This window comes from Ovis canadensis, chromosome X (assembly GCF_042477335.2).
Source record: "Ovis canadensis isolate MfBH-ARS-UI-01 breed Bighorn chromosome X, ARS-UI_OviCan_v2, whole genome shotgun sequence".
NCBI lineage: Eukaryota > Metazoa > Chordata > Mammalia > Artiodactyla > Bovidae > Ovis > Ovis canadensis.
The window spans coordinates 82,561,653-82,575,970 of record NC_091727.1 but is presented as its reverse complement, the minus strand read 5'-3'; the positions used below and the strand labels follow the sequence as shown (position 1 = coordinate 82,575,970).

General features: G+C 42.5%; 1 protein-coding gene across 2 annotated transcripts in view; it reads left to right on the top strand.

Annotated features, from left to right (window-relative positions):
• The window catches only part of F8 (coagulation factor VIII), a 135,170-nt gene that overhangs the window by 8,818 nt on the left and 112,034 nt on the right, over nucleotides 1-14,318 (top strand). For both annotated transcript variants that reach the window (XR_011446413.1, XM_070291927.1), the window contains exons 2-4: nucleotides 2,655-2,776; nucleotides 6,343-6,465; nucleotides 11,113-11,325. Coding sequence is in view for 1 of the 2 variants with exons in the window: in XM_070291927.1 (XP_070148028.1) it covers nucleotides 2,655-2,776; nucleotides 6,343-6,465; nucleotides 11,113-11,325 (458 nt within the window). In the remaining variant the exon portion in view is untranslated. The remainder of the gene's footprint in view (nucleotides 1-2,654; nucleotides 2,777-6,342; nucleotides 6,466-11,112; nucleotides 11,326-14,318) is intronic.

Below are 14,318 nucleotides of genomic sequence, written 5' to 3'. Positions count from 1 at the left end.
GTGAACCATGAACTTCCTGATGTTCAAGCTGGTTTTAGAAAAGGCAGAAGCACCAGAGATCAAATTGCCAATATCCGCTGGATCATGGAAAAAGCAAGAGAGTTCCAGAAAAACATCTATTTCTTCTTTATTGACTATGCCAAAGCCTTTGACTGTGTGGACCACAAAAAACTGTAGGAAATTCTGAAAGAGATGGGAATACCAGACCACCTGATCTGCCTCTTGAGAAACCTATATGCAGATCAGAAAGCCACAGTTAGAACTGGACATGGAACAACAGACTGGTTCCAAATAGGAAAATGAGTACATCAAGGCTGTATATTGTCACCCTGCTTATTTAACTTATATGCAGACTACATCATGAGAAACACTGGACTGTAAGAAGCACAAGCTAGAATCAAGATTGCCGGGAGAAATATCAATAACCTCAGATATGTAGATGACACCACCCTTATGGCAGAAAGTGAAGAGGAACTAAAAAGCCTCTTGATGAAAGTGAAAGAGGAGAGTGAAAAAGTTAGCTTAAAGCTCAACATTCAGAAAACTAAGATCATGGCATCCCATTACTTCATGGGAATTAGATGGGGAAACAGTGGAAACAGTGTCAGACTTTATTTTTTTGGGCTCCAGAATCACTGCAGATGGTGACTGCAGCCTGAACTTAAAAGACACTTACTCCTTGGAAGGAAAGTTATGACCAACCTAGATAGCATATTCGAAAGCAGAGACATTACTTTGCCAACAAAGGTCCATCTAATCAAGGCTATGGTTTTTCCAGTAGTCGTGTATGGATGTGAGAGTTGGACTGTGAAGAAAGCTGAGCACCGAAGAACTGATGCTTTTGAAGTGTGGTGTTGGAAAAGACTGTTGAGAGTCCCTTGGACTTCAAGGAGATCCAACCAGCCCATTCTAAAGGAGGTCAGTCCTGGTGTTTTTGGAAGGAATGATGCTAAAGCTGAAACTCCAGTACTTTGGCCACCTCATGCGAAGAGTTGACTCATTGGAAAAGACTCTGATGCTGGGAGGGATTGAGGACCGGAGGAGAAGGGGACAACAGAGGATGAGATGGCTGGATGGCATCACCAACTCGATGGACAGTGTTTGAGTAAACTCTGGGAGTTGGTGATGCACAGGGAGGCCTGGCATGCTGCAATTCATGGGGTGGCAAAGAGTCGGACACGACCGAGTGACTGAACTGAACATAATTATGAAATGTCTGATTCATTAGCTGATCCATGGGTAAGTGGATGTGGGGTGTGTGTGTGTGTGTGTGTGTGTGTGTGTGTGTGTGTGTGTGCACGCATGCTCAGTAGTGTCCAACTCTGTGAACCTGTGTGTACGTAGCTCACCAGGCTCCTCTGTCCATGGAATTTTCCAGACAAGAATACTGGAGAGGGTTGCCGTTTCCTTCTCCAAGAGATCTTTCCAACCCAGAAGTCAAACTCGTGTCTTTTGTGTCTCCTGCATTGGTAGGTGATTTCTTTACCACTGCACCACCTTGGATAATTGGCGGTATCTGGTAATTTTAGGTACATACTGACAAAATTGGAGTTCAAGGTACTTAGATGAAAGTTATAGTCTTTTTTAGAGATAAAATTGAAGGATGTTATAGTTATTGTTTCGGCAAAGGTTTTTTTGGCTGGTAGTGTATGAGTATTGATTTTATGCTTTTTCTTATTATATGGTACTTAATGCGTCAGATGACTTTTGAAAACAGTGTTTTGATTTGATGGTGGTGGTGATTTAGTTGCTAAGTCATGTCCGACTCTTATGACCCCATGCACTGTAGCCCACCAGGCTCCTCTGTCCATGGGATTTTCCAGGCAAGATTACTCAAGTGGATTGCCATTTCCTTCTCCAGGGGATCTTCCCGACTCAGGAATTAAACTCGGGTCTCCTGCATTGCAGGCAGATTCTTTACCAACTAAGCTATGAGGAAAGATTTGCTTTTTGATTTGATAGATGTTATGAATTGTCTGGGCTTCCCTGGTAGCACAGCTGGTAAAGAGTCTGCCAGCAGTGCAGGAGACCCAGTTTGATTCCTGAGTCAGGAAGATCCGCTGGAGAAGGGATAGGCTACCTTCTCTAGTATTCTTGGGCTTCCCTGGTGGCTCAGCTGGTAAAGAATCTGCCTGTAATGTGGGAGACCTCGGTTTGATCCCTGGGTTGGGAAGATCCCCTGGAGAAGGGAACAGCTACCCACTCCAGTATTCTGGCCTGGAGAATTCCAGGGACAGCGTCTCCTGGTCTGTCCAGGCTTCTATAACAAAATACCATAGACTGGGTGGCTTATAAACAATAGACATTTATTTCTCGCAGTTCTGGAAGCCAGACATCCAAGATCAGAGTGGCAACTGATTTGGTGTCTGGTGATGACCCTCTTGCTGGTTCAGAGATGCCATTTTTTGTTGTAACTTACATGGTTACAAGAGGTGAGATATCTCTCTCGGGGGTCCTTTATAAGGGCACTAATCCCATTTGTGAGGGTTCTGCACAGAAACATTCAGTCTGTAGCAGGGATCCAGATACCATTTCCAGTCTGCCTTGTTCACGGTATAGGAGAGTGGGATGGAAGCATGACCTCCAGCTATTTTTCCAAGCATGTTCAGAGAAGGGTCAACCAAAATGAATGACTTTTTCTCTTCTTCAAACAGGTTTCCTCCCAGAGTGCCCAAACCTTTTCCATTCAACACATCAGTCATGTACAGAAAGACTGTGTTTGTAGAGTTCACGGATCAACTTTTTAACATCGCCAAGCCCAGGCCACCATGGATGGGTAATGTAAACAAGATTGACTCTTTCTTGTGAAACTGGGTGTCTTGTTTCCTTGAAAGGATTACCCAGCCTTGGACTGCAGTTTTTTAAGAAGGCAGTTGCCAAAGAAAATATTTTCTTGGTCAGCCTTCCCTTATTACCACCTCTTGGGGAAATACACTGACCAAATGGTCTCAGTCTTCTTGCCTGGATCTCCTCCTGTGTTTATTCTCTAGAAGTTCAAGTGCCCTTTATCTTGGACCTGGGTTCATTTTCTTTTTTCTCCCTGCTTTCAATTCCTAGTTGGTCTTATCCATGCTCATGGCTTTAAAAGATCATATATGCCAGTAACCCCCGAGTTTATATCTTCAGTTCAGACTGCTTTTTGATACCTCCACTTAAATGTCAAATAAGCATGTGAAAGTGAAAGTTGCTCAGTCCTGTTTGACTCTTGACGACCCCATGGACTGATTCTCCAGGCCAGAATACTGGAGTGGGTAGCCTTTCCCTTCTCCAGGGGAATCTTCCCAACCCAGGGATCAAACCCAGGTCTCCCATATTGCAGGCAGATTCTTTACCAGCTGAGCCATCAGGGAAGCCCAAATAAGCATGTAACAAGGTGTTAAGATTTCCTGTCTTAGAATTATTTCTGAGAATTATAGCTGACAAGTAGTCCCAAATTCTAAAGAAAGATAATGGCCCACCTGTTCAAGACTTGTTCAGATAGTGCTCCAAATTGATTCAGCAACCTTTAGCCCATCATGTACCTTCAAGTTTTATAAAAGAAGGCTAGGAACTTATGAAAAACTTTAGATTTGAGGATTTCCTGTGAAAACATTTTTGGTATTTTGTATATATCCCCATGGAGAGGAAGTATCTCCCCTCCCCACCATGTCAAGCTGCAGCGAGGGAGGCTTCAGGAGAACTGTTTAGAAAACTTGAGAGAATTTTTGGCGCTTGGAAGATACTGATTCGTGCCTGATTTTTATCTGGAAGAAAACTTTCAAGGCCAGAGTCTTACAGAGTTTCCCCTAATGGTGTCAGAAGGAGAGTGGGATATGGCAGAAGCTAACTGCACCGCCACTGTTAGGTGTGAGACCAGGAAGATTATTGGACAAAACTTGCCTCAAGAAAACCCTGCCTGAGAGGACTTTTTGCCAGGGCTAGGTGATCCCAGCAGAGAAGATCTGTGTGATTGCACTCTCAGAAGCACAAAATGAGAGGAGAGATAAAGTGAAAACTGGACAGGGCATATCACAGGCCAGGGGGAAATGGAATAGGATGTCACCATACTGAGAGAGAGAGAGTTCTCAAAGAACTCATGTAAGTTCTCTAAGAAAGAAAGATGTAGAAATTTGGCCTATGCCACATGCAGGGGGTACCAAAGCCACATTACCACTGAACGACCAAGAAAAATCTTATAATTATGCCTTTTTTCCACTCCTGTCCTAAGCTCCAACCTTAGAAGGTCCAGAGGCAGTAAGCTGATTGGGGAAGGAAGGTGAGAAAGCAGTGAACCTGCTAACCAAATATCTTTTTCTCCCTATTACTGATTTCTGAGTCTATTTCAGAGCTGAACTGGAGGAGGGGGGAATCCCTGAATTGCAGGGAACATCAAAAGTTTGCTATGAGGCCAGACTGGACTTCTTAGTACATATGATAATACTGTTAATATGTGAAGGTTACTTGGGGAAAATTTGGGATTGCTCAAAATATGAGAAAGGGAAATTCTACATACAATTAAAAACCATGAAAAAGAAACCTGTTTCATATTTTCATCCCACTAAATCCAGTGCATTCGGTAAAGCCATTTGTAAGCCTCGTGCTGTGGTTCATGGGGTCACAAAGAGTCGGACACGACTGAGTGACTTCACTTTCACTTTCACTTATACCTAGTATGACTGTCTGTAAGTCACTAATTTCCTCCAAATCTTCTGTGCCATGGCCTGATGACCACTCAGTTGCACAAATCAAAATCACAGGAGTCATGGCTGGTTCCCATGTCTTTCATGCTTCTCTCCCACCCCATCTTCAACATGCAACTCATGAGCAAGTCTTGTTGACTTGCTGACCTAAAATAGACTACCAGATGTCTCTCCAGAAAAGATGAGTTTCTTGAGGATCAGCAGAGGATGGCAGTTTGGTGTCCGAAACCACAGCAAGTTGCAAACAAGTCCCCGAATAACAAGAAGAGAAGAGCACAGTTCGCAGAAGGGTAAAGGCATTTGGAAGGGCTCGGGAAAACAGAGTCCATGGCTGCTCATTGATTGAGTCCTTGCCAACAATGATGAGGATTTTTTTCCTCCTTGGGCTCTGCTATTGTTACAGGGCATGAGAGTTCCCCTTCTGGTCTCAAACTCTATTTAACTGATGTTTCTGTTTATGAATATTTTTATTAATATTATAAATATTCATTCAAAATCTTATTATTTTGAATGTCTTCCTCCAAAACAAGTCTCCAATCCATTTCTTCTTCTAAATTCCTGTAACCTCCAAAGTCTTACATGTTATATTCCCTGCCTTCCTCTATAACCTTCTTTTCTGCTATCTTCTATCTCATTCACTTTGCTTCAGCCACAGGTTACTTTGCTATCTTTAAAGTATCCTCTGCTTCCTGCCTCATCATTTTCTAGTATGCCACCATCGTTTACAGCATTTATAACAACCTAAAGTTTTCTTGTTTATTTACATATTTAATAGCTTCCCTCATGGCTCAGTTGGTAAAGAATCCACCTGCAAAGCAGGAGACCCTGGTTCAATTCCTGGGTTGGGAAGATCCCATGGAGGAGGGAAAGGCTACCTACTCCAGTATTCTGGCCTGGAGAATTCCAAAGGCTACCCACTCCAGTGTTCTTGGGCTTCCTTGTTGGCTCAGCTGGGAAAGAATCCACTGGCAATGCAGGAGAACTGGGTTTGATCCTTGGATTGGGACTATCCCCTGGAGAAGGGAAAGGCTACCTACTTCAGTATTCTGGCCTGGAGAATTCCATGGATATAGTCCATGGGGTCACAAAGAGTCGGACATGACTGAGCTACTTTCACTTTTACTAATGTCTCTATAATTTGATCTCTATGGCCTATCTTCTTAATTACTTCATGTCTAGTGCCTAAGATGGTTTATAGAATATAGTAGGAACCCAATTATTAGTTGAATGAATCAATGTATTGAATGCATTGCCAGAAATTTGTCCTCAGAACAACCATAAGACTGGGCTGGTTATAGAAGCTATTGTATTCATTTGGCTACTACTTTTTATCAGTAATCTGAAGGACTTGCTTCTCTCCTGTAACTTTGACCATCATTTTTGTGATAAATTTTTTGGAGTGCTACCTTCCAAATGGGGTTTCCCTGATGGCTCAATGGTAAATAATCAGCCTGCCAATGTAGCAGATGTGGGTTCCATCTCTGGTTTGGGAAGATCCCCTGGAGAAGGAAATGGCAACCTACTCCAGTATTCTCGCCTGGGAAATCCTATGGACAGAGGAGCCTGGTGGGCTATAGTCCATGGGGTTTCAAAAGAGTCAGACATGACTTACCAGCTAAACATCCTTCCAAATGACATTTGGGGGAACATGTCCTTCTTGCAGGTCTGCTGGGTCCAACTATCCAGGCTGAGGTTTATGACACCGTGGTCATTACATTTAAGAATATGGCTTCTCATCCTGTTAGTCTTCATGCTATTGGCGTATCCTACTGGAAATCTTCTGAAGGTGAGTCAAATGCCCTCCTATGGTTCGATCATACTACGGATAGAAGAGTAGTGAGTATAAGGTCATACAGCTAATGAATGGTGGAGTCAGGATTCAAACCTAGGCCCATTGCATGAAGTCGAGAACATTGTTATTTCGGTCTTATCCCAAAGCTTGTCTCTGTCCTCTGTTATCCCTTGGGGAACCAGGCCACAAATCCGAAAATCCCACTTTATCTGCCTTCTTATGCCAAGAAAACTTCCTAGGGAAGATCAAGGCCATTGGTGTAGCAATGAAACCGAATTTTCCTTCTCTTTCCTTAGATTCAGATTTTTCAGACATTTCCTTTCCCTCCCTTTCTCCCAGTTACTAAAATATGGATGTCACCATGTGGTTAGGGCCAACTAGCTGAAGAACAAGCTGACCTCATTACAACAAAGAATAAAAAATCTGTTTGGCCGCAATTCCCACGGTGCAAGAAGGAATGAAAGGGAATGTCACAGTGGACCCTGATATTGCCCAGATGGACTATTACATATACAGATCAAGAAGATTCAAGCAAATCATCAGTACATTATTGGAGCACATGTCCTGTACTGTATGGTCTGACTATGCTTCGATGTTCTCATGCAAAAATGGAAGAGTACTACCTTTTTTGGTTGCACTCCTGAAGTCAGGGCAGACATGGACTGAGGGAAGGTGAAAGATAGGAGCCGGCAGGGATATAGAGGAAAAGACATCCCAGGTTCTGCCTGGTGCCTAGCAGGCTATCCATGAGGCTTATCCACTTGAAAGCTTCCAGAATGAATCTAGGCGCATTTTTAGAGAGACCAGGGTTCCCCCAATTCTGCACCTAGGAGCTCAGCATAGAGATGACTGTTTTGTACCCTAAGCCTTGTGAGTTCCAGGAAAATAGTCTATCTAATCTCTCATACATATAACAGTCCAGGAACAACACAGTGAGTCAGGGGCCTAATGCCCATGTAATTTATAGTCCTATCACAAGCCTGTGTGTTTATATGTTATCATCCACAAATTCTTGGCCTCCTTAGATTAGCCTAGGGGCCCCAACATGTAAGGTAAATCCATGATGATGATAAGTATAACTTCACATGCTTATTGACCTTTCTGATATCCTTTAATAAACTATCTAATCAACTGTTTAAGTACTTTTCCTGATACAAAGACAATGATTTGTTTATCTTTTTCTGATTGATTTGTAGAGTTAGTTTATATATTCTGAATACAAATCCTCTGACAGATAGAAATATTTACATATCTTCTTCCAGTCTGTAGCTTGAATTTTCACTCTTTTGATAATTTTTTTGGTAAAGTTCTTAAAAGTTGGTGAAGCATAAAAATTCAAACATTAATGAAACACACAAAAAAGGTATCACATGTTTTCCTTGTATGTTAGACTTTGGGTCCTATTTAAGACATTTGCCTACCCCCAAGTCATGAAGGATTTATTCCATGCTTTCCTTTAGAAGTTCTATTATTTTGCCTTTCATGCTGAAGTCTATAACCCATCACAAATGAATTTTTGTGTATGATTTCCCGATAGCATTTTAAAACAGTTTTATTGAAGTTTAAATTACATACCACGAAATTCAGTCATTTAAAGTAGTTTGATGACTGACTCAATTCAGACAGTCATGGGGCCACCAACACCATCCATGTCAAGAAGTTCTGGTCTTGCTGTTAAAGCCCCATTCCTACCCCCAGCCCCAGACAACCACTGAGCTGCTTTGTAAGCCTGTCATGTTAATCTCCCAAACCAAAACTCTGGGAAATTGTATTTCAGTTCAGCAAACAGCCATCCCCTCCTCCAGAGCAGGAGGAGTACATTTCTCTACCATATTGGTATTGGATATGACCATGTGACTTCTTCTGGCTAATAGAATCTAAAAGCGTAAGATGTATGTCAGGACAGCTAATTCCCATGGAATGTCTGTCAAAAGAGCCAGAAGGAGAGTTAAAAGCAGATCCAGGGAAATTTCAAGTTTGGTCTTGAGCTGAAAAGGGAAACCCGGTGCTAGAGAAATTCTTTTAAATTATTTTCTGGACAAGTGGGGTTCTAACACCATCCTAGGCTGTAAGTAAGGCCACACAATGAGGCTATGAAAGACAGCATGGGGGCAGACAAGTTAACAGCTGCTGACCCAAAGCTGCTGAGCAGAGATCAGGTGAAGGAAAAAGCAACCGAAGGCACCAGAGAGTGTAGTACAGTAGCCTCTGAAGCACAGCATTTGGCCTGTGGTTGAGTACTCATGCCCAGGGGTCACTGAGTTGGGGTGTCTGAGCAGGTCAGGCTCTGGGGCCCTTGACCATGCCTGGGGCAAGGCTGATACAGCTGCAGGGGGGTGAATAGAGGGCTTTCCAGAACATTCTCGAATGTTCCCAACAGTGTTGTTTGGAATATAACAGAAGATGGCAATTGCACAAAATGCATTCTGCTCAGAGTATTTGCAGGTGGCTGGTATAGAAGCTCAAGTAAGACTCTGAAGACAGAGGTTTCCCAAAGAAAACATACCTGAGTAGACATGGCAACTTTCAAGGCTATGCACAATGCTTTTGCCCAGGCACCGCTTCACTTGGTCTGGAAAAATCACCTTTGTCTTCACCAAAGGACAGACCTTGTTGTGAGCAACCTGAATCAAATCCAAGATCTCAGGTTCCAGCTGTCAACATTCTCCTACTTTGCCAGCCATCATTCTTTCCCTCCCCACTCCAAGAATTCTTCATTCTCCTTGGGATCCATAGGTTCCTGGCCTCCTTGTTTCTATTCTACTCTCTTGGCTAAACTGCTACCCTGGTGAAATCTGTTCTCCATCTCTTCTACTAGCAACCGAGCAAATGGTTATAGTTGAAATAAACCTTGCACCTTGCCTTAAGCGGTGCCTTACCACTGCCCGGCTATCCTCCCAATCCACTCACTGTCCTCATCAAGACAGATGCAGTTTTCACACACTCTTGACCTCTCATTAACCCCTCATCCCTCTCCCAACTTTACTATTACGTAAAAGGGGATTCTTTTCCTAATCAAATATTTCAAACAAACAAACAAAAAAAGGTACAAGAAATAATAGAGCCAACAAACATGTACCCATTAGCTCACTTTGAAAGTGACAGTCGCTTAGTCATATCCAACTCTTTGCAACCCCTTGGACTATAAAGTCCATGGGATTCTCCAGACCAGAATACTGGAGTGGGTAGCCTTTCCCTTCTCCAGGGGAATCTTCCCAACCCAGGGATCAAACCCAGGTCTCCCACATTGCAGGTGGATCCTTTACCAGCTGAGCTACCAGGGAAGCCTGAGAATGTTGGAGTGGACAGCCTACCCCTTCTTCAGCGATCTTCCTGACTCAGGAATCAAACCGGGGTTTCCTGCGTTACAGGCAGATTCTTTACCCACTGAGCTCTGAGGGAAGCCCTAGCTCACTTTGGCAAATCTTTTTTGAAAACTTTTTCTTTTGTTTGGCAGTATAACCGATTAACAAACAATGCTGCAATAGTTTCAGGTGGACAGAGAAGGAACTCAGCCATACAGATACATGTATCCATGCTCCTCCAAACTGCCCTCCCATCCAGACTGCACTTTGGCAAATCTTAACATTTTGCTGTCTTTGCCTACTTTATTTTAAGAAATTAAACAGAAGACACAGTTGAAGCCCCTTTTTTAACCCCTCCGTGATCCCCTCTCTTCCTATCCAAATGTTTTCACTATTCAGAATTTGCTACCAACCCACAATCACACAGAGACATGATGACACTCTCCATCCCGAAGTGCAGCTCATGTTTTTCTAAATGTCCACCAGGGTGTGCTAAGCACCAATATTGGTCTGCTGTTGCTTCTGGATGAAGCCAATTGTCCCTAATGCCCAGTGGAGGGATACCCATTTATAAGAGTGGCTGCTTTTGTAGTGAGTCAATGCAGGGGTCTCCTGTGCTCTGTTAGAGAGGTCCCTCTATTAGATGTATAGCTATTGTGGGGTAAGATGGAGTATAAATGAAGAACACCCTGAATACCTTGAATGCTCTGGAGTCCTAGAGACCATTATGAATTCAAGAAACCAAGGCGAGTTGTTAGAAAAATAGTTCAATAACAGTGTAAGTGTTATGGTCAGTGCCTTTGAATATTTTCTACTTCTGTCTGATGAAATGACCTAGAAGCAATAACACTTCTTTAAGAATGAATACATATAGTGCTTATTGTAGAATAAAGGTATCAGATAATTCAGAGGTCAATTTTAACATCACTAAGGATGGGAGAGCAAGAAAATATCTGTTAAAAAATCTCTGCATCTCACCCTTCCCTGACCCTCACCAGTGCTTACTAAAGTCTGAAACAAAGCACATACTCAATGCATGTCTACTGAATTGAACTGACTTGAATTAGGTAAAAAGATGGAATAATGGAAGCAATATTATTGTTACAATCTGAAGTTCTTACAGAACCACTCAACCACTCATATTTGCCTTAGTGGTCAAGAACTCCTCTGAAATATATAAGGTGGCTTCTCTTCATTTATAGCTGCTGCTGTTTAGTATTCCATATTGTTTCAGAAAAGTTGCTTCTTGCATAGAGTCTACTGGTGACAATAAACTTGATACCTCCTTGAGTGGGCAATGGGCATAAAAGGACAACTTTATCCCTCCTTGATTTAGGTGCTGCATATAAGGATGAAACCAGCCAAAGGGAGAAGGAAGATGACAAAGTCATTCCTGGTAAAAGTCATACCTACGTCTGGCATATCCTGAAAGAAAACGGTCCAACAGCCTCTGACCCACCATGTCTCACCTACTCATATCTTTCTCATGTGGACCTGGTGAAAGACGTGAACTCAGGTCTCATCGGAGCCCTGCTAATTTGTAGGGAAGGTAAGTATAAGAAAAAGTAGGAAGTACAAACATCTGTGTCAATTCATAAAAAATGGTGCTGCACTCTTTAATCTGAAAGAGGTTTCTTTTGCTTCGAATCATGGCCATGGAAAGGAGAATAGTCTCTGAGATAAATAGAACCACATGGTAGGATCTATGCATCCCATGTAGCCACAATGCACTGTAATGGCCAACAAAAGCCAAATTCTGGAATTAGGTATCTCTTCTCTTCCCTGGTGGCTCAGACAGTCAAGAGTCAGGCTGCAATGCTGGAGACCCGGATTCGATCCCTGAGTCGGGAAGATCCCCCAGAGAAGGAAATGGCAACCCACTCCAGTATTCTTGCCTGGAGAATTCCATGGACGGAGGAGCCTGGCAGGCTACAGTCCATGGGGTTGCAAAGAGTCAGACACAACTGAGTGACTTCAATTTCACTTTCTCTTCTTCTGCTTTATGCTTCACATATCCTATGAGCTGTCTCAGTAGTCCTTTATACAAATTTTGCATTAGGTTCCTTGAAACCTCCATGAAGGTAAAATAGTACATCTAAGTGTGTAACTAATGCTCAAAATTCTCCAGGCCAAGCTTCAGTAATACATGAACCATGAACTTCAAGATGTTCAAGCTGGTTTTAGAAAAGGCAGAGGAACCAGAGATCAAATTGCCAAAGTCTGCTGGATCATGGAAAAAGCAAGAGAATTCCAGAAAAACATCTATTTCTGCTTTATTGACTATGCCAAAGCCTTTGACTGTGTGGATCACAATAAACTGTGGACAATTCTGAAAGAGATGGGAACACCAGACCACCTGACCTGCCTCTTGAGAAACTTATATGCAGGTCAGGAAGCAACAGTTAGAACTGGGCATGGAACAACAGACTGGCTCCAAATAGGAAAAGGAGTACGTCAAGGCTGTATATTGTCACCCTGCTTATTTAACTTATATGCAGAGTAAATCATGAGAAACGCTGGGCTGGAAGAAGCACAAGCTGGAATCAAGATTGCCAGGAGAAATATCAATAACCTCAGATATGAAAATGACACTGCCCTTATGGCAGAAAGTGAAGAGGAACTAAAAAGCCTCTTGATGAAAGTGAATGAGGAGAGCGAAAAAGTTGGTTTAAAGCTCAACATTCAGGAAAAGAAGATCACGGTATCTGGTCCCATCACTTCATGGGAAATAGATGGGGAAACAGTGGAAACAGTGTCAGACTTTATTTTGGGGGGCTCCAAAATCACTGCAGATGATGACTGCAGCCATGAAATTAAGACACTCCTTGGAAGGAAAGTTATGACCAACCTAGAGAGCATATTGAAAAGCAGAGACATTACTTTGCCAACAAAGTTCAATCTAGTCAAGGCTATGGTTTTTTTCAGTAGTCATGTATGGATGTGAGAGTTGGACTGTGAAAAAAGCTGAGCACCAAAGAATTGTTGCTTTTGAAGTTTGGTGTTGGAGAAGACTCTTGAGAGTCCCTTGGTCTGCAAGGAGACCCAACCAGTCCATTCTAAAGGAGATCAGTCCTGGGTGTTCTTTGGAAGGACTGATGCTGAAGCTGAAACTCCAGTACTTTGGCTACCTCATGTGAAGAGTTGACTCATTGGAAAAGACTCTGATGCTGGGAGGGATTGGGGACAGGAGGGGAAGGGGATGACAGAGGATGAGATGGCTGGATGGCATCACTGACTTGATGGACATGAGTTTGAGTGAACTCTGGGAGATGGTGATGGACAGGGAGGCCTGGCATGCTGCAATTCATGGGGTCGCAAAGAGTTGGACATGACTGAGTGGCTGAAGTGAACTGAATAGTGTATAGACCATTTGGGGAGTTTAGTTTGTCATCTATAACCCCCAAACATAGAAATCTTCGAAAAGCAAGAGTTTATACATGTTTATAAGCTCTTATGTTAAAAATCATAGTCATTTAAATTAAACCTTTTATTTTATTTATATTTTTATAGTCATTTAGAGTTTATTCTTTTCTTTTTCCTCCTAGGAGCATGGCCCCTGCTTTTATTTTTATTTTTTAAATATAAATTTATTTATTTTAATTGTAGGCTAATTACTTTACAATATTGTATTGGTTTTGCCATACATCAATATGAATCCGCCACGGGTATACACGTGTTCCCCATCCTGAACCCCTCCTCCCACCTCCCTCCCCATAGCATCCCTCTGAGTCATCCCAGTGCACCAGCCCCAAGCATCCTGTATCAATTCTGGTTGATACTGTAACCTATGTCTGTATCTTCCGCCAGCCAGAGTCCCACACCCACCATTCTGCCCAGCGCCTCTAGAACCATTCATCAATTCTGGTCTCCTCGGTGTGTATGCCCAGCAGTAGGATTGCTGGGTCATAAGGCAGTTCTATTTCCAGTTTCTTAAGGAATCTCCACACTGTTCTCCATAGTGGCTGCACTAGTTTGCATTCCCACCAACAGTGTAAGAGAGTTCCCTTTTCTCCACACCCTCTCCAGCATTTATTGCTTGTAGACTTTTGGATAGCAGCCATTCTGACTGGCGTGAAATGGTACCTCATTGTGGTTTTAATTTGCATTTCTCTGATAATGAGTGATGTTGAGCATCTTTTCGTGTGTTTGTTAGCCATCTGTATGTCTTCTTTGGAGAAATGTCTGTTTAGTTCTTTGGCTCATTTTTTGATTGGGCCATTTATTTTTCTGGAATTGAGCTGCAGGAGTTGCTTGTATATTTTTGAGATTAGTTCTTTGTCAGTTGCTTCATTTGCTATTATTTTCTCCCATTCTGAAGGCTGTCTTTTCACCTTGCTTATAGTTTCCTTTGTTGTACAGAAGCTTTTAATTTTAATTAGGTCCCATTTGTTTATTTTTGCTTTTATTTCTAATATCCTGGGAGGTGGGTCATAGAGGATCCTGCTGTGATTTATGTGGGAGAGTGTTTTGACTATGTTCTCATCTAGGAGTTTTCTATTTTCTGGTCTTAGGTTTAGATCTTTAATCCATTTTGAGTATTTT